The sequence below is a fragment of the Meles meles genome, chromosome 11 (genome assembly GCF_922984935.1).
Source record: "Meles meles chromosome 11, mMelMel3.1 paternal haplotype, whole genome shotgun sequence".
Taxonomy (NCBI): Eukaryota; Metazoa; Chordata; class Mammalia; order Carnivora; family Mustelidae; genus Meles; species Meles meles.
Window position 1 is genome coordinate 96,020,309 of NC_060076.1, and position 18,518 is coordinate 96,038,826.

At 52.6% G+C, this 18,518-nt stretch overlaps 1 protein-coding gene across 5 annotated transcripts in view; it reads left to right on the forward strand.

The window, feature by feature from the left end:
• SPIN1 (spindlin 1) overlaps positions 1 to 10,603 on the forward strand; it is a 76,774-nt gene extending 66,171 nt beyond the window's left edge. For all 5 annotated transcript variants that reach the window (XM_046021969.1, XM_046021972.1, XM_046021967.1 and 2 more), the window contains 2 exons: positions 3,026 to 3,259; positions 7,134 to 10,603. In XM_046021969.1, coding sequence (XP_045877925.1) covers positions 3,026 to 3,259; positions 7,134 to 7,333 — 434 coding nt within the window. In that variant the 3' untranslated portion in view covers positions 7,334 to 10,603. The remainder of the gene's footprint in view (positions 1 to 3,025; positions 3,260 to 7,133) is intronic.
• The last annotated feature ends 7,915 nt before the right edge of the window (positions 10,604 to 18,518 follow it).

An 18,518-nucleotide genomic window follows, 5' to 3' on the forward strand; every position in this document is an offset into this window, starting at 1 on the left:
CAAAGGCTTCTCTGCAAACCAGCTGTGTCTCCTACACAGACTTCACTTAATAGCTGATTGTGGTATCCCTGCGACGCCACAGTCTGGGAGTCGTGTGGCCTTCACTCATGTCCCACGCAGGAAGGCTGCGCCGTGCGCGCCGTGCGTCACTCAGCACATGCAGTGTCTTCTGTGTGGGATCGCGTGTCGGTGAAGGATCCACTCGAAGGCAGACCGACTGTTTATTTTGGTGGGAAGAAAAACGTGACCTGAAATGTCCTGCCTTGACCGTTTTTTTTTTTTTTTAAATATTTTATTTATTTATTTGACAGAGAGAGAGGTCACAAGTAGACAGAGAGGCAGGCAGAGAGGGAGAAACAGGCGCCCCACTGAGCAGAGAGCCTGATGCGGGGCTCGATCCCAGGACCCTGAGATCATGACCTGAGCCGAAGGCAGAGGCTTTAACCACTGAGCCACCCAGGCGCCCCCTGCCTTGACCGTTTGCAGTGTCCATAATTCTGCTGGCACTGAGCGCGTTCGCACTGTGGTGGAGCACGGCTCCACGTCCCTTCATCTTGTCAGGCCGCAGCTCTGTCCCCAGTGAACGGCAGCTCCCCGGCCCTGCCCCGCCGCGTCTGCTCTGCGCTCCCGCCACGTCGGTCACGTTCGGACCCCCTCAGCAGGACTGAGACTGTCTGTCTTTCTGTGACCGGCTTCTTCCTCAGCACAGTGTGCTGGGGGTTCGCCCAGTCGAGCCGGTCTCCTTCCTGTCAAGGCCGCGTGACACCGCGCTGCTCGTGTGCGCCCCCTTCCAGGCACCCCCATGGACGGACGCCTGGGCCGTGCCCGCCGCTGGGCTGCTGCCGTGGATGCGGCGGTCAGGTACTTTGGGCCGCTGCTTTCCTTTCCCCGGAGGATTGTCCCGGCAGTGCAATTCCGTGTTTGACTGTCTGAGGAGACCGCGCTCTGTTTTCCACACGTTGGTGACATTTTGCTTTCTGGCCACAGGGCACCGGCTCGGGTTTGTCTGCCGTGGCGCCAGCCCCTGTCCTTCACTCTGGCTTTGGATTTGCGTTTCCCTGACGATGAGTGATGTCGGGCATCTTCTCTCCTGCTTTCAGCCGCTTGTCTGTCATCGGTGCAGAAGCGCCTGTTTGGGTGCCCCGCCATGTCTGAGCCGGGTTATTCCATTTGTGTGGCTGCTGCGTTGTAGGCGCGCTCTGCCCGTTTGGGAGAGGCTGAGCGAACGTGCCCGTGTCACGGGTCCGCGGGGACGGGTCTCAGGTTCTGCGCTGGGCGTCGGCATCGGAGCTGCCGCCTTTGTGTCCTGTAGCGTCACACGGGAGCGTCTCCGTTTCCGGAAAACGCGGACAGGAGACGCGCCTTTGCAGCAGCAGGGGCTTGTGAGGCTGGATTTCGTGCGTCCGCCGGGAGAGCGCGTTCGGTCGAATGTGGACGCAGGCGGAGAGCCGGGCTGTCCTCCGGGAGGCCGGACCGCAGAGGCTGACAGTCGCAGAGCCCCACCGCCCCCGCGCTGCGTGTTCGTTAGGAAGTGTGTTTCTCGTGAGAGATCCGTTGTGTGGCATTGTCGTTTCTGACCTCTGACACAGCAGTCTCGTAGTTGTTCACTTTCGGATCCTCCGAAATGTTTAAGCATCATGTATGGGAGTCCGGAGAGTGACGAGTTTGAGACCTTCGAGACCAGCAGGCTTCACTTCGGTGTGCAGTGTGGGGTTCGGTGCGGTTCAGAATTGTTGCCTGTGGGAGTAGAGAGAGCCACCGGGTGTGTTTAGAGTGTCTTTCTGGTCAAAGTGGGTAACGGTGTCTTTAAAAAGAAATTATAATCTGTGTTCCTTTGAATTTTATTTTAACAGAGATAGACACACTTGTGAATGAGTAAAATAGAAGTGCTAATAGTTTTTAAAGACAGTTGTCTAAAACGTGAGGACCAGAGAAACCTTAATCATTAGGTTCTCTGTAATTTCCCAGTGTTAAATAAAAGGAAGGTTGTGATTTTTCCGCCTGCCTTTTTTTTTTTTAAGATTGTATTTATTTATTTGACAGACAGAGATCTCAAGTAGGCAGAGAGACAGGCAGAGAGAGAGGAGGAAGCAGGCTCCCTGCTGAGCAGAGAGCCTGATGTGGGGCTCGATCCCAGGACCCTGGGATCAGGGCCTGAGCCGAAGGCAGAGGCTTTAACCCACTGAGCCACCCAGGCGCCCCTTCCGCCTGCCTCTTAAAGACCGCAGAGCAGGGCTGAGGGTTAGTCTGTAGGGCAGTTGTGGACGTCCTGTGATCTCAGGGTTGGGGGACAGATGGGAAGGGTCCTGCTTTCGTCACGGTGTCTGCGTGGTGGCAGATGTCATTAGGGGATACAGTGGGAGGAGGCGACAGTGGCTGGTGGTCCCGCAGACGGGGGAGCCTGGTGGGGAGAAGGGAGAGCCTGTGAGGGCAGGGACAGGCCACGAGGGGAGGCCGGCAGGCCCAGGGAAGCAGTTTGTTTTTCACATGGCTCAGCGGAAGCACAGGGCATTTCATGCCAGGGCGCCGGCTGTGTGACCACCACGAGGCGTGGTTTGGTCGCTGTTGAAAACACAGCGGATGTAAGGATAACCTCTCGGGCCTGGCATGAGTGCATTTCTTAGTTTTCATCCCTGGCCTGTGATTACGTAGGTGTTAATAGAGGGAAGGTAAGTGAGGCTGTGTGGGAACGCTCCTGTTCAGTGTTTCAGCCCTAAGGCTGTCCTTCCCGCAACGTAGAAAGTAACTGTTAAGACAGGACGCACGCTGTGCCTCCAGCAAACCATGAAAGTTCCAGTTTAGACACAATACCAAGGACAGGAGTTGAGAAAAGCGCACAGAAGAATGGCAGGTTCTCATGGGATCCCATAGTCTGGGGCCCGCAGGGCTTGGCATCGTGCGGCCTCTGGGACCGCTGGTGTGGCATGTGGTCGACCCTTCGAGCCTCCCCCTTGCGTGAGCTCAGCCTTCAGGGTGTGTGTCCAGTAAAACCCAGAGTGAACTGTTGTTTGCTTCTCGTCCCCAGCGACCTCTCGGATCAGCGATGCGCACCTGGCCGACACGATGATCGGCAAGGCGGTGGAGCACATGTTTGAGACGGAGGACGGCTCCAAGGACGAGTGGAGGGGGATGGTCCTGGCACGTGCCCCCATCATGAACACGTGGTTCTACATCACCTACGAGAAGGACCCTGTCTTGTACATGTACCAGCTCTTAGACGATTATAAAGAAGGCGACCTTCGCATTATGCCTGATTCTAGTAAGTGCCTTGAACTTGAAGGTTAGAACGAGATGTTTGGTGAGCCGTTTTGTAGTTGTATCTTGTTTATTTTGATTACTGTGGTTGAGTGATCATTCTTTTCACCATGCGCCAAGCGTGCGTTGTGAAACTTTGCACCATTTGCCGAGTGTAATGCATTTTCCGTGCAGTTGCACTGTTTTAGGTGGCGGATTTGCACGTGGACGAGTATGGTAGGCCCCGTGTGTGTGGTGTCCTTACTCAGCTCAGCGTTTTCAAGGCTCGTAGTGTTGTGATGAGTGTCAGTGCTCCATCTCTTTGCATGCCGCATACAGCGGCCCTGTGCACACCGTGTCCTCCGTCGCGGGTGGGCGTGTGGCTTGTCCACCTCTTGTTGATGGTGAAGATGCTGCGGTCAGCCCTTGGGTGCGGGTTTCTGAGCGGATGTTTTCAGTTCTCTTGGGTGCGTACCGAGGAGTGGGATTGATGGGTCTGTGGTCACTGTTGAATCACCTGGGGGCCCGTTGCCCCTTCTTCGTGCACGTCAGCCGCGTGCGAGGGTTCTGACACACACACAGCCTGTTAACCCATGTTTTCACTGTGCCCTTGTGGTTGCGAAATGCTGCCTTGTTGTGGTCTTGGTTTACATTTCCCTGATCACTCAAGATGTCAGGCATCCTTTTGTGTGTTATTGGCCGTTTCTGTGTCTTTTCTTTCTTTCTTTCTTTTTTTAGATTTTATTTATCTATTTGAGAGGGAGAGAGAAAACACAGAGGGAGAAGCAGGCCCCCCACTGAGCAGGGACCCTGACATGGGGCTCAACCCCAGGACCCTGAGATCATGATCTGAGCCACGATCTGAAGCAGATGCTTCACTGACTGAGCCACCCAGACGCTGTCCCCATTTCTGTGTCTTTTTTGGAGAGAAGTGTGTTCGTGTTGTCTGCCTGTTTCCCAGTTGGGCCCCTGTTCTGTTGCAGCGTCAGAGTCTGGATCTTGATGTGGGTCTCTGGACCCATGTAGGATTTGCAGACACTTTCTCTTATTCTGTGGGTTTCCGTTCACTTTCTTGGTGCTCGTTGAAGCACAGAAGTTTTTAATTATGATGAAGTCCAATGTTTTCTTTCGGAGCTCATGCTTCTGGTGGTGTGTCCAAGGTTATGACGATTTACCCTTTTGTTTTCTTTGGCAAGTTTTACAGGTCTTGCTCTTACATTTAGATCTTCGATACATGTTGAGTTCATCTTTATGATGTGGTGGAAGGGTCTCCCTTCGTTCTTGTGCGTGTTATCTGAGCACCATGTTGTGGAAAGACTTTCTTTCCCTGCCAGCTGGTTTCGGCGCCAGTGGTGAAAGGCAGCTGGCTGCAGACGGACGGCTGTGCTCCTGTCTGCCGGGGCACGTGCCATCTCGGTCGCGTGGCTCTCGGGTTTTGACATTGAGAGGTGCCGGGTCCTCCTTCTTCTCTCAGAATTGTTTTGACTCTTCTGGGTCCCTGGCAGTGTCCTGAGTTTTGGAGTCAGTTTGTCAGTTTCTGCAAGGAAGTCAGCTGGGTTCTGATGGGGATTGTGTTGACTCTCTGATCGCCTTGATTCTGTGAAGCCTTCTGACCCAGGAGCCCGGGATAATTTCCCATTTATTGAGAATTAGAGATCTTCAGCAATAGTATCTTGTAGTTTGCAGAGTATTAGTTTTACACTTTGTTAAGTGTAAAATACTTTGCTTTTTTTTTTTTAGATTTTGTTTATTTATTTGTCAGAGAGAGAGAGAGCGTGAGCACAAGCAGGCAGAGCTGCAGGCAGAGGCAGAGAGAGAAGCAGGCTGAGCAAGGAGCCCGATGCAAGACTTGAACCCAGCACCCTGGCATCACGACCCGAGCTGAAGGCAGTTGCTTAACTGACTGAGCCACCAGGCGTCCCTACTTTGCTCTCTTTGATGTGGTTGTGAATGGAATTATTTTCTTAGTTTCATTTTTGGGTAAACCTGTTCTTTTTTAAACTACTCTATAGCCTTTCCTCCAGCACAGGGTTCCCTGGGCCCGTGCAGAGTGACCCAGGGCTGTGATAGCACGTCTCTTGCGTCGACAAGTCCGTGAACCTGCTTGCAAGGTGCTCTTCCAGCCCTGACTCTCCACCTTCTTTGTCTCTGGCTCTGTGTACTTTGATCCTAAATCTGTAAAGGGATGTATTTATGGGCAGGAGTTTAATTATCAGGAGTGTTGTTTTTTGTATGAAGTTGATTTTTAGGTTTTTTTTTTTTTTTTTTTTTTTTAAATATTTTATTTATTTAACAGAGAGAAATCACAACCAGGCAGAGAGGCAGGCAGAGAGAGAGCAGGAAGCAGGCTCCCTGCTGAGCAGAGAGCCCGATGTGGGACTCGATCCCAGGACCCAGGAATCATGACCTGAGCTGAAGGCAGCGGCTTTAACCCACTGAGCCACCTGGGCGCCCCTGATTTTTAGCTTTTTTGTAGAGAAAGGTCCACAGTAAGAGCTGTTGCCTTGCTGCGTGAAAGCGTAGGGGCATTTGGGCCATCTGGGCTGTCCGCAGAATCTCCCAGTGCCCCCTTGGCCCCCCATTACCCCTTCCTCAGCCGCTCAGCCCCGCCCCCGCCCGCCAGCTGGTTTTGCGAATGTGGAAGTGCAGCTGCCACCAGCGATGCTGTCCTGGAGCCGGGCGCTTGCGGCGGCCTCTGTGTGAGGCTCTGGCATCTTGGCTCAGTCGCCGGGAGAGGCCCGGCTTTCGTGGCTTTGGAATGCTCTGTAAGCGTGCAGCACCCCGAGGACGTGGGGGGCTGGCGCCGCTGCTGAGGAAAGAGCAGTTTTGAAGAGAGGACGTGAGCTTTGGGCTCGGCATCGCTTCCCTGCTCAGAGGAACTGATGACGGCTGGACTCGGCTCATGGCTGGCGTCGTGCGTGATGTCAGCACCCGCGGTCAGACTAGCCCAGTAGGGCTGTGTCCGCAGGTGAAGGACAGATGTGCTCGGGACTGCAGCAGGTTGCGTGCGAGGCTGCGTGCTCCTTGCAACATGGCTCGCCCCATGCGGGACCTGCAGGGTTTTCTTGAGAGAGGGTGGTAGCCTCCCAGCCCCATCCCCTGCTCCTTGGGTCCTTGTTGCTGGAGGTTTGCTCTGGTTTCTGTGCTCCGAGAACACCGCATAGCCCCTGCTGGCTCAGGGCAGGATTCTCCGGCACTCAGGCTTTGCTGCGGACCAGTGCCGTCCTGGAGGTCCTGTCATGATTAGTCTGGGCAGGGGTTCGCTCAGCACCTATCTTCAGAGCCTGGGAAATCTTATCCGAGAGCTTGGATAGGAAGACCATGTGAGATGCAGCGAATGTGGGGAGAAAGAAGCTTTGAGGAGTTACAGGAAGACGACCAGGGATGTGTTGGAGCGAAAGGCATACTCCCAATGTCCCCGGAGGTATTGTCTGTTTTGAAGGCCTGTTTCAGGGTCACATCAGCTTTTGAGAAGTTCTGTGCATCCAGGCTCTTCCCCGGCCTTTCCTTGCCTCACCCCCTCAGCCAGTCTCAGCTGTAATTAAATACAAGCCACAGGGATTTCTGGTTATTTTTCAAAATTCTTGACACGTCTACATCCTGAGGGGGCAGGGAACAGCACACTGTTTTTGTGAATAAAGTTTTATTGGCACACTTTTCGGTTCTGTGCCCCTTGCAGCTATTCTCACAGGACCAACAGGGCTGAGCAGTTGGTGGGTGCAGAGACCTATGTCCTCAAGCCTCTGGCCCTTGAGGAAAAAGTGGGCTGACTCTTGCTCTAGATAATTAGGATGAATTTGGGTGTTATGTTTTTAAATACTATTATTGAAATAGACATGTGAGTTGGTACTTATATAAAAGTTGACTTTGAATTCTTTCTTCCGCCCTCTTCCATCCAGATGATTCTCCTCCAGCGGAAAGGGAGCCGGGAGAAGTTGTGGACAGCCTGGTAGGCAAGCAGGTGGAATATGCCAAAGAGGACGGCTCCAAGAGGACTGGCATGGTCATTCATCAGGTGGAGGCCAAGCCGTCGGTCTATTTCATCAAGTTTGATGACGATTTCCATATTTACGTCTACGATTTGGTGAAAACATCCTAGATGTCATCATGGACTTGGCCAAATTTGTGGAACTATTAAATGTATAATTTGTAGACATAAAGACTTGATTGCTTTCCAGTTTAATGAAAGCTTAAATGTCCCTGCGAACCCACAATCTCTGCCAGCAGAACCGGTTTGTTCTGAATAGTACAGATTGATGTGAACACAGAGCATTTTGTGTAAGAACTCCTTCCTCTTACGAGAAGTCTGTGTGTCTGGAGGGGAGTTACAGGCAAGTTTGGTGAAGTTAAGATAGCACCGCGGTCATGTAAACTGGACTGGACCGCCCCAGCTCCCCGGCACCGTAGTTCTCCCCACCTGCTGCCACGCCGCAAGCATGGTCTGGTACTGTCGGTACTGCCTTCTTCGTTGAGACGCACACGGACCTCTCTCTCCCTGTCCGCATCTGTGCATGTCCGTGCGCCACACACCCACACACACCCACACACACACACACACACACACACACACACACACACACGCTTCCTTGGCAGTCCTTTCCTTGTGGATCGGGGCGGGGGTTCAATAATATTCTCCAGTTTAACAGGAGTGCTTGTCTAAGTCAGTCCGATTTCGTATATTACTGCTGTTTATTTAAAAGTAAATGTGGGCACAGGAGACACAGTTCACACAGTTCAGCGTGTTTTGGAAGTCAGAAGTTCAGACGCCTTTTCAGTCTGGAGGCTTCACACCGTGAGTCCAAATAGGAATCATTTGTGAACAGTTGCTGGACCCACAATAGAATTTAACAAAACAGAAAGCTGGGTAAAAAGCTGCCTTTAATTTCTAAGCTTTGTAAATTTTTGTTTACATTTTTTATCTAAATACTTTTTTTGTTTTAAAGCAAAGCCCAGGTACTTGGTCCACACGGTGGATGCCGGGGTGCTTTGGACGGCACAACCTGGTCTTTTAGTCCGTACGACCAGCAGTCTGCATTCTGGTGCGTGACTTGAGAGGCAACAGTGGTTTGTGTGCGTGTGGTAAGTTCCTGGCGGAACCTAGTGCTTTGATCGAGAGATACAGGTTTGAGAGTGGTGTTGCGGCCTTCTGACAAGTTCTCTGGGACACTTACTTTTATTACTGTTCTTACTGATACATGGTTGTGGTCAGAAGGCTTCCCCCAGCTTTTCCCCATAGCGAGGATGTAGACATGAACGGCCTGGGTCCCCGACACTTTCTGTGGTGCTGAGCGCTCTTGGCTCCCGGTGTTCTGCTGACGCGGACTCTCCTGTCATCGTGCTAGCTTGTGGGTGTGACTGTGGCCCTCAGCCTCACAGCCCTTTCGTGGCTTGTTCCTGCAAGGTGGTTTTGGCCAGAATAGAATCACAGAAGTGGTTGGGTGGCCGCGCCATGGTCATCTGTCATGTCATTTCAGATGAGCGCTGACGGTTTGAAAGCCAGGAGAGAGGCAGTATGGAATCCATGTCTTGTGGAAGTTGGAGAGCTTACCCGAGGTTCGGGCAGAAGGCTCAGTGCACGTGTGGCCAGCCGACTACCAGCGGTCTGTGCAGCCTCTGTCACGGCTGTTCTCAGTATCGGAGATTCTGTTGTTGGTGGCCTTACTGTGCGTGGGCCGCGTGGTACCCGCTTTGCCTTCGGAAGGCTGTGCGTTGTCATGCTGTTGGACGGTGACCCCTGCGCTCTAGAATGCAGTGCCTCCCCTCGGGCCGCGGGAGGAGCTTGTCTGCCTCTGCGCCTATCCCTGCGGTGCCTGCCTGGTCTCACACTTCTCTGGCTTCAGCAGGGGTCGTGCTGCACGACTGTCTGTCACCTTTTTCCCAGTGGCTATGGTCAGGAGTCCCTGCATGCCAGTCTCCAGGCTGAGTCTGCTCCCCGAGCACAGGCAGATATGTGTGCCCCGAGCATAGGGCGTCCAGTATGTGCACTGTGCGAACGTAGTACAGTGGCTTTGGACTAAAAACCAGTGTTCTTTGGAGTATCCTGAGGCCTGGGTCAGTGGCAACCATCCCAGCGTCACTTGACGACCTGCGTTGTGGTTTTCCTGCGGGTACCTTGAGCACCTTCACTACTACGTCGTCTGCCACTCCCGACGACCGTGACACGTGATGATCACCTTTATTTCCATCGTTTCCATTTGCTGCCTTCAGGGCGGAAGGAAGGGGAAGGGGCTTTTTGTTGTTTTCCTTTCTCCCCCCCATTCTCTTTTCTTTTGGTGGCTTAACCCACACTTGCGCGGTGACTGATTCCACTCCCTCGCCCGGTACTTCAGGCTTTGTTCTAGGCTCACGTTTCAGATCTGCATGCATTGCTTGCCTTTTCCTGGTATCAGAATGTTGGTTCCTTGTTGTAGGAGCCCGACATGAGTTTCCAAAATTATGGGACTTGTGACTGCACAAGCCCTGAACCTGTATAAAATGTCCCGGCCTTCCTCACTGACCTGCTATCGTGTTCCCGTGTCGTGTGCGTGTGACGTCCGGCTGCCACGTGAAGCTTCCGAGGAGAACCTTAAACGCAGACCATCCTTTTTTGCATGCTCTATTCTAAGTAGAATGTTCAATGTAACTAACTGAACTTGCATGTGAAAGATATTTAGGTTTTTTGTTTTCTATCTTTGTTTTGATTTGTTTTCTGTTTTCTGTATATTTGCTTCCTGTGCCGTTGTAGTGGTTGTAGGATGAGAATGCACTGGCGAGCCAGCGCCAGCAGAAGGTGATTTCCCAGCTCTGTCTGTCGTGCAGCATTTGAAGGGACTGTGCATTCTCGAAGCGCCCAGTCGCCTCTCAGCCAGAGTTCATTCCTATTCTTGTTTTATGTGCCAAACCCCGCAGTGCATTGGGCTCGAATCTCTGAACCCTGTGGACCCATTAGAAGACTGTTCTGATTGTCACAAATTGTAGTGCCTGAAAACATGCGCAAGCTGATTGTCTTAAAAAAAGAAAAAAAAAAGAAAAAAGAAAGTTCTCCAAAGATAAAACAGGAACAATTATTATAACAAAATAATTATGGTCGAAATGTCTGTGGTTCCTTGGAAATGCTGCGCTTTTTGTATTTCCACCATTAGTGCGGTGTGAGCGGATGTGCATAGTTCAGAGGTCTTCGTGTTCGCATCTTACAGTTAGGTAAATGACCTCATCTTTCAGGCTTGAACTCATTTTTAATTTTATTTTATACGATGTGTAGACAGTTCCCTGTTCTCTGCATTTAGAAGTATAAACAATATAAATCTGTTAATTCTGTAAGTAATTTTTATAATTATGATGTAACTCTATCCTATCCTTAAAACATTTAAAATAAACCCTTTATGTGCAACTTCTGACTGTAAATTTTGTGCTCATGAGCAAAATGTGATGTGATAAACCCGCTCCTGGAAACATTTTTTAAAATTTGACTCTAACATTTTAAGTAACCTTTTACTCTCTCCACCACATGTGAACCATCCGACACGTGCGGAAATGGAAGGAGGTCCGGCTTCTCGCATGTGGTGACGCTCGGTTGTCCCGAGGGGAGAGGGGCAGTGAGCAGGAGTCAAAATACTCAAATTTGTGGATTCCTTATGAGGAGAAAATATATCATAAAGTTTTAAACTTGATTATTTTAAATAGAATTGAATAATGTGTATTTTTAATTTTCATATCTGCTTCTGCTTTATACACTGTCTGTGACGCTCTTAGTACTTGAGTACCGCCGGCGAGCGTGGAGGGGGAGGACCTCCATTGCCCGGTGGTGGGACGAGGAAGCAGAGGTCACGCCGTTGACAGGTGCGTGTTCTGTGCTTTATCTTCGTGGGTAATTTTAACAAGTCAGGTAAATAGATTCAGGATGTGCCTTTAATTAGATTTGTTTTCTGGTGTCTCCCTGTTGATTTGGGCCCATAGATCCATGGTTCAGTCTGGGGCTGCGTGGAGGCACAGGCAGGTGTGGGAAAGGGACGCCCGGTTTCGTGCCTCCCAACAACGCGCCAGCCCTTGTGCCGCCACCGGTGCAGCTGCCGAAGCGCGTTCCCTGGAGCCGACGGCAGGTTGCGTGGGAGGGTTGGCGGTCGCTGGCCGCTGTCCGTAGGCTGGCGACTGGCTCTGTTGGGAGCAGGCCCTGCTGTGAGAGTGCTGGGTGGGCCTGCCCGTTTGCTCGTCGTCGGCGTGGCCAGAGCGCTGGTGGTGCGTCAGGGGTGGCAGGTGTTGCACAGCCCTCGGCTGTTGCCACGTGAGACCCCTGGTCGCGGGAGGCGCAGCTTTCATCCGTGGCGCCCATGAGGGAGGCGTGGGGGCGTGTGGGGTCCAGGACGACAGCAGCCTTGGTGCGGTCTGGAGAACCCACAGCCCAGCGTAACCTTCTATCCCAAGTCGCTGGCAAAATGTGTGTTGTCTTAGCTTCCACTTCCATGGAAGAAATCGGCCTTTCCGTCCCGGGACTGGGGGAACTGTTAAACCTGTCTCCTTACGTCCCCAGTACACGGTCTCCCTCCTGGTGTCTAGCAGTTGGTTCGTCCTCTGCCCTGTGTCTGTAAGCACTCGGGCTGCCGAGCCCCAGCGAGCCAGGGGAGTCCTTGCGCTATTCTGCGGGCGCGCTCAGTTTCTGTCTGCGCCGCAAAGCCCTTCAGCCCCGTGAGCCCGTGGCGGACGGCGTTAGGGTTATTGTCGGCACGTCTGACCCTGCGTTCCTCCTGCGTAATGTTTTCTTGAGGACGCTGGGCCGGGGGCATGTTGACCCAGCTAGCCCAGGCGACGGCGACACTGACATGCGGGCCCTGGCTGGCCTTTCATTTTGGCGCTGGCTGTTGGTGTCGGGTGAGCGGGCTACCATCCGCTGTGTGGGCGCGTCCCCGCACGTCTCACCCCCGCGCTCCGGGCTTGGGTGTTCAGGGAACTAGCCAGGACCCTTCCCAGGATCGCGTGCACGTAACTTTGAGACTCTGACTCGGGGCTGGGGCAGCTGTGGCTGATGCCACCTGAGCAGGACCGACAGACTGTGGTGCTGACCTAGAGCTGGCGACTTGAGATTGAAATTCCGGAGTCTGTGTGGACTTCGGGGGCAGATGGCAAAAGCAGCGTTAGAGCTTTGCCTTGACTTTGTCCCTCCAGGTGTGTAAGCGACTGGCAGATGCTGCCCAGGCACCATGTGCGCGTGTGTGTGACAGGCGGCCGGCGTCCTCTCCAGGGAGTTGACGGGGGCTCTGATCCCGGAATTGGGTCTCTCCTGGGGCCGCATGGGTGTGCGGGCTTGCGTGCAGCACGCAGCGGGGACCATATTAGCAGAATGTTGCTTGGGCTAAGGTCCGCTGTGTTCAGCCCTTGGTTGTGTCCTCTCCGGAATGGCCCTGCGGGGAAGCAGTCGGGTGCTGAGAAATGCCTCTGAGGGGACAGAGCCCACAGTCTGCATCATCCTGCAGCCGGAGGGGCGGGGTCTGTCTGCCGGATTCTCATATGTTTGCAAAATGGACGTGTCCTCACCAGCCTTCTTTCTGTGCTACTTCGTAATTCCAGTTTTCACTAAGGGTCGTTTTCTGATTGACGAGGCCTGTGGGAAGCCATGGAGGGCGTGTTTGTGCAAGCACTCTGCATACATGTGAGGTCGCGTTGCAGCAGCAGCTAACACGGGACGGGATGGGGTTGTTCACTTAGCAGCTGCTCTCCCGGTGTTGGAGGCTGGAGGTCAGTTTGCAGACAGGGCAGGGCTGGCGTCCCCCAAGGCCTCTCCTTGCTGTCTAGATGGCCGTGCTCCCTGTGTCCTCACGCAGTTGGCCCTCTGCGTGTAGTTGTGTCCTGATCTCTGCCTCTAAGGCACAGCCGTATTGGGTCAGTCCCTCCTGTATAATTTCATTTAACTTTAGTAATCTCCTCAGAGGCTCTTTCTCTGAATGCAGTCCCATTCTGAGGTCCTGGGGGTGTAATCTGGGGGGCACATGCAGCCCACAGCCCATGTTGAAAGTTAGGGGGCGTGCTTACTGTTCACACTGGCAGAGAAATCTTACTGGCAGGGCATTCTTTCTGACGGACTATTTTTAAGGTGGTGACTAAGGTGCTGTTCTGTATGAGAGGGGTGGGTAAGTTTCATGCACGGAAAAGTGTGAAGTCACGGAATTCTAGGTGCGGCTGCCGCTTCTCCCGGCGCTCGTGGGCAGATCAGCTTTACGCTGCTCTCACTGTGCACCGGGAGAGCCCTCTCCGGCTCTCTGAGGTCCCGCCTGTGTCCAGCACAGTGCAGACCTGAGCCTGGTGCAGAGGCCACACGCCACCATGTGCAGGGCCTGCCTGACAGGGCTGTGTGGTCCTGCGGGCCTTGCCGTGTCCCGCTCCCCATGCCTGACGTCGGCTCCCGTGTCCTGCATTCTGGGACATCGGCAGGAAGGTTCTCGTGGGTCCTTCTCCCGAACAGTAGGGTCCACGTACGTCGTCGCCATAAAGATTGTGGAGGTGTTGGTGAGCTGTTGCTCAGTCTGTTTGATCCTGACTGAGGAGAGTGTGAACCGAGCCTTCGTGCATAAAGGTGCACATGAGTCTTGCGTGTATTTTCACGTTGTCGCAGGGCCCGGAATGCCACGCTGCCTCCTCACTGCTTTCAAGACGCGGTGCTGGAGGCTTCGGCGTCCTCTGGTGGCCTGATCGGTTGTTAGTTAAAAAGCAGGTCTTAGTTCAGAATCTGCGGCTGCCACACGGGAGGCATTCTTCAGAAGGCATACGCTTCTGGTCTGTGTGGTAACTGCGGGTGTACACGAACAGTTTCACAGCGCCCTGGCACCTGGAACAAAACGGGGTATTTGTCCTGGAAGTTCTCCATCCGTCAGTGGTGAGCTTCTCAGTGGTGCCGTGCAGGACTGCAGATAACACACGTGCGTGCGATGTGACCCCCTCCGAGCGCTGACCTCTGAGAGGCGGGTCACCCGGAAACCCTCCTCAGCTTCCTGGCCACCGGTTGGTGTGTTGCACGGTGGCTGTGATCTGGGGGCCGCAGGGACTATGCTGTGTGGCAGGTAGATGCCGGGGGCCAAGGCCGCCAGACCCAAGAAAACCAGCCTGGCAGGGTTTGGTGTCTGGTCTCCGTTTTTTGGAAACTTCTCTGTGTCTCTCCTCGCAGGATTTGCTTTAACCTCTCCAAACTTCTACTTTGTTTTTCTAGAATAACATATTTCCTGTTTTTTTAAAGCACTTAGGAAAGATAAGTGGCGTTTCCGACAATGGCTCGGTAAGTGGCTGTCTGTGGCGTGTATACAGCCGTCAGGCTGTCCATGCTCGCCTTTCAGCGAGTGGCCTCACACCAGTTACGCCTGGGCGTTGGCCGGTGAGCACTGCCATGTAGACATTTTACTTCTCTGTGAAACCAGAGAGCCGTGTGGGATGCGGTAGAACGCAGATTGCAGCCTGTCCTCTGTAGGTGTCATTCCCAGCTGTCCAGCGGCCACCGAGTGTCAGGGCTGTGGAGTCCACGGGGCCGCCGGGCGGGGCATGTGTGCACCCTGGCGGCTTCGGCGTGGGTCCCAGAGAGAGCTGTCACCTCGTTTCCCAAGAGCAGCAGAAAGGCCCGAAACCTTTGTCCTAGTTAAGGTAAGTGTTCTGGAATTGTGTGTCTCGTGTTTTCATGTTCTAGTTGCCAGTGCCGTGTAGGCCGTGGGGCGAAGGGCTGGACGTGGTTTCGGCCGGACGCCCATCCTGACAGCAGCTCCTGAATTTCCCTCATACGGTTCTCTCTGCTTCCTCTGGAAAAAAAGACCAGCCTTCCCTTTCTGATGGAGATACTGCTCAGTTTGGTGGATTTCAAAAAGTTCAAATGAAAGAAACTTAAAATAGGACTTTAGAAAGCCAAGGCACTTGGGCTTCAATGTTTTCCTTCTACTGTGGAAAGACTGCTGGGTTTTACAAAATCGATCACATGTTGATTCATCACTGAACTGAAGGTAAATTGGAAATTCTCCAGAATTGATTTGAGAGGCTGTTATAATCAACTGCTTTAGTTTGAGACCAGTTGTTAATTTTTCTAAGAAAATGAAGTTCCTTTTATAAGTAAACACATAAAAATCCCTTTGTACTTTGTGAAAACTATAATGTCTGTATAGTGATGAAATTATGCCTTTAGCTAGGGATCCTTTTTAAGGATCACAGTAACATAATTTTGTGCTTGATTAATTTGTTCTTTATCGTTCTGAAAGATTTTAAGAGTCTTGCCTCATGGATGTTTTCAGATGGTTACGACCTAGGTCACTGGGAAATACCGTCCAGAGCATTCTTCCGAAACCGTTCTGGGTTCGAGTGACCAGAGAAGAAAATCAAATCCTCCCACAGGGACACACACGGAAGTGCTTTGCTGGAAGAAGGACCATCATTCACGCAGTGCCTGTGGACCTTGGCAGGAATGCTCAGAGCAGGTGTGTTGGGGGTCCCCCGGGAGCCCATCTTCTGTGCTCCCTGCTCTGGTCAGCTGCCTGCCAGCCTTGAGTGTGTGGGTATTCCTGCGAATCGGAGTGCTCAGCCAGGAGTCTGGAAGTGCCTGTCCTCTGGGGGCTCTGGCTGCCGGCGAGCATTCCCGTGACGTGTGACTGGTATCCCAGGCCACCTGAAGGTTGGTGCCATCTCCTGGCATAGCCTCCTTGAAGTCCGTGCTGTGGCCAGGTGGCCAGTGTGAGTGTAGTTCCTGGTGACGGTGGCTGTGTAGTCAGCGGGGGGCGCAGAGACAAGAGACGCTGGACATTCATCTGCCCCGGCCCCAGCCGTCTGGCTTCCCCTCAGGCCGCTTGGCGGAGGGAGGACGATGACCGAACTGGTTCCTGTGCCTAGACAGGTCGTGTAGATATTCTCTCCATGACGGCCCAGCTGCAGGCAGTTGGGGTCTGTGAGGAAAGGGCGTCACAGACGTACCAAACCCCAGCCCCAGTTGGCCGTGCTGGATTGCCCGCCTCGGGCTGTGGCCATCCGGGCCTGTGGCTGCCACACACTGCTGCGTGCAGGTGGGGCTCACCGTGGTACCTGGGAGCAGGTCCCCCGTGTGACGTGGAGCTTCTTTCTGAGTGGTGCCTGGGGAGCCATTGCAGGTCTCCCTGCCCAACCAGAGCTTGCAGAGCATGTGGCCGGTGGGCCCCGGGCTTCATGTTGGAGCGGGTGCCTGAGCAACGTCATGTGTGGCAGCAACGTGCCTGCTGATGGGACTGATCCTTGCACAGGTGGGGCTCAGTCTTCATACCTTCGTCGTCTTCATGCTGTGACCACTTAATGTACTTTTTACAAAGGCTGCTGAAAATGGTCATCACAGGACCTTCCGGAAAATGCAGTTGCTACCCCTGTCTCTAAAACGTGGCTCTTGTGTGCTTTTCCTTTGGTGTCCGACATGGCTCTGTGGTACACGGGTCCGAGAGCCGAGAGAGGAATTCACTGCACACAGGTACTGCTCATCATCACAAGTGGGCGTCTTTGGGACTGGCAGTGAGAACGAGATGCCAGTGCACCTTGGACTCGTGTTCCTGAGTGCACTGTGAGGTAGCCTCTGGATGTGGCGAGGTCTGGGTGAGGTGTAGTGGAAATGCAGAGTCCTTGGCTTCTCTGAATCTGGGGCTCAGGAAACTGCAGTCTAAGAAAACTCCCCAAACCAGAGTAACGGGATACGCACTCATGTCGGAGACTTGCTGCCTTGGGGCTCAGGGCTGTGGAGAAGTCATGGGTGTTCCTCTTTGTTAGTATTTGCAGAGCTCGATTGCTGGGATGATGAGAAAATGTTTCTAATGACTATGATCTGACTGTCTGTTTTAAACCTCCCGGTTACGTTTTGCATCAGTTCAAGAACCTTACTCTTAAAGGATGTTGGAACTCCTGAAATGGTTAAAGCTATGTTTGGAGTTTTGCGAATGCTTTCTGTGGTTGCTCAGATTATCGGCACGTTGGCATGCCTGTGTTTTGCCATCCGTGAGTCAGGCTGTGGGCTGTCCCCGTGACTTCAGCCAGGTGGCCGTGGTCTGCTGCTGGCCCTCATAAATGCCTTCCGGGTGGAGATGGGCCCTCCAGCATCGGCATCCTAACCATGTTGGTGGCTCCATCCGAAATGAAATGCAACTCCCTTCCAGATAGCTCCATTGTCTTCCAGGAAGGATGCCTGCTAAGTTTCAGAGTAACACACGAAAACCTGCAGGGTGGGCAGTACCTGGTACCAGAATCATGTTTAGCTGCAGGATGCCCTTGCATCCTTGTGTTAACTTTGGAAAGTGGGTTGATGCTGTTTTATAACTTTGGATGATAATGTATTATGTATTACAAGAAACCACCGCTTTACTATAGGAACAGAATAATATGTTTATCATGGTGGGTTGTCGTCTATTCTTGGAGATGCACTGAGTAATCACCTTAGCTCTGCATTCTATAGAACTCATGTTTGTCTTTCAGAGGCTGGAACTCGGTCCACAGACTGTCTCAGTTATGACGTGGGTGTGCGCGCAGTGGCGTAGTAGCGAGCACATCCCTACTGACTCTCCAGACTGCACATCGGCCGCATTCCGGGATTGTGTGCAGAGGAAGTGATTGTAACGTGCTTAATGTTAGTTCTCTGCACACGCAATACAGAGCTTGAATTAGTTAACTGATAATCTAGGTCTTATATTGAATTCCCTGATACCTTTCGGGAAGGGAGTTTGACTTTAGCAAGACCTGTAACAAGTGGTCGTTAAAGAGGTGTTTGTAAACTGGATGTGACTTCCTAGTTAGGTGTTAATGACAACACCGCACAGCAGAATATATGAGGAGCAGGTGACTGCCCACAGGGAAGCTTACAGCTGTAAATACGGAAAAGACTGCAAATCCATAGTCCAAGATTCTACTTTAGAAACACTGGAGAAAGAGGAGCAGAATAAATCCAAAGCAAACAGAAGGAAAGAATGAAGGTTAGTATGGAGGTAGTGAGATAGGAAGCAGAGACAATGGAAAGAAATCAACGAAACCAGCAAGTAGCTGGTTCTTTGAAAGTCTGCACAAGTTTGGTGCACTTTCAGCTCCAAGGACAAAGAGACGCGGATTGCCGTTATCAGGAGTGGAGAGGGGACGTTACCACCAACCTTACGGAAGTCATTAGGGTTGTAAGGAAATAGGTGCACAGCTTCCTACCAGCACACTGGGCCGCTCAAGGGAGGTGGGAAGATCTTAGGCACAAACAGCTGAGACAGTCAAGAAGAAGGGGGAAATTTCAGTTGGCTTAGAACAAGTAACGAAACTGAAACAAAATAAAGCCAAGGGCCAGACAGCTTTGCTGGTGAATG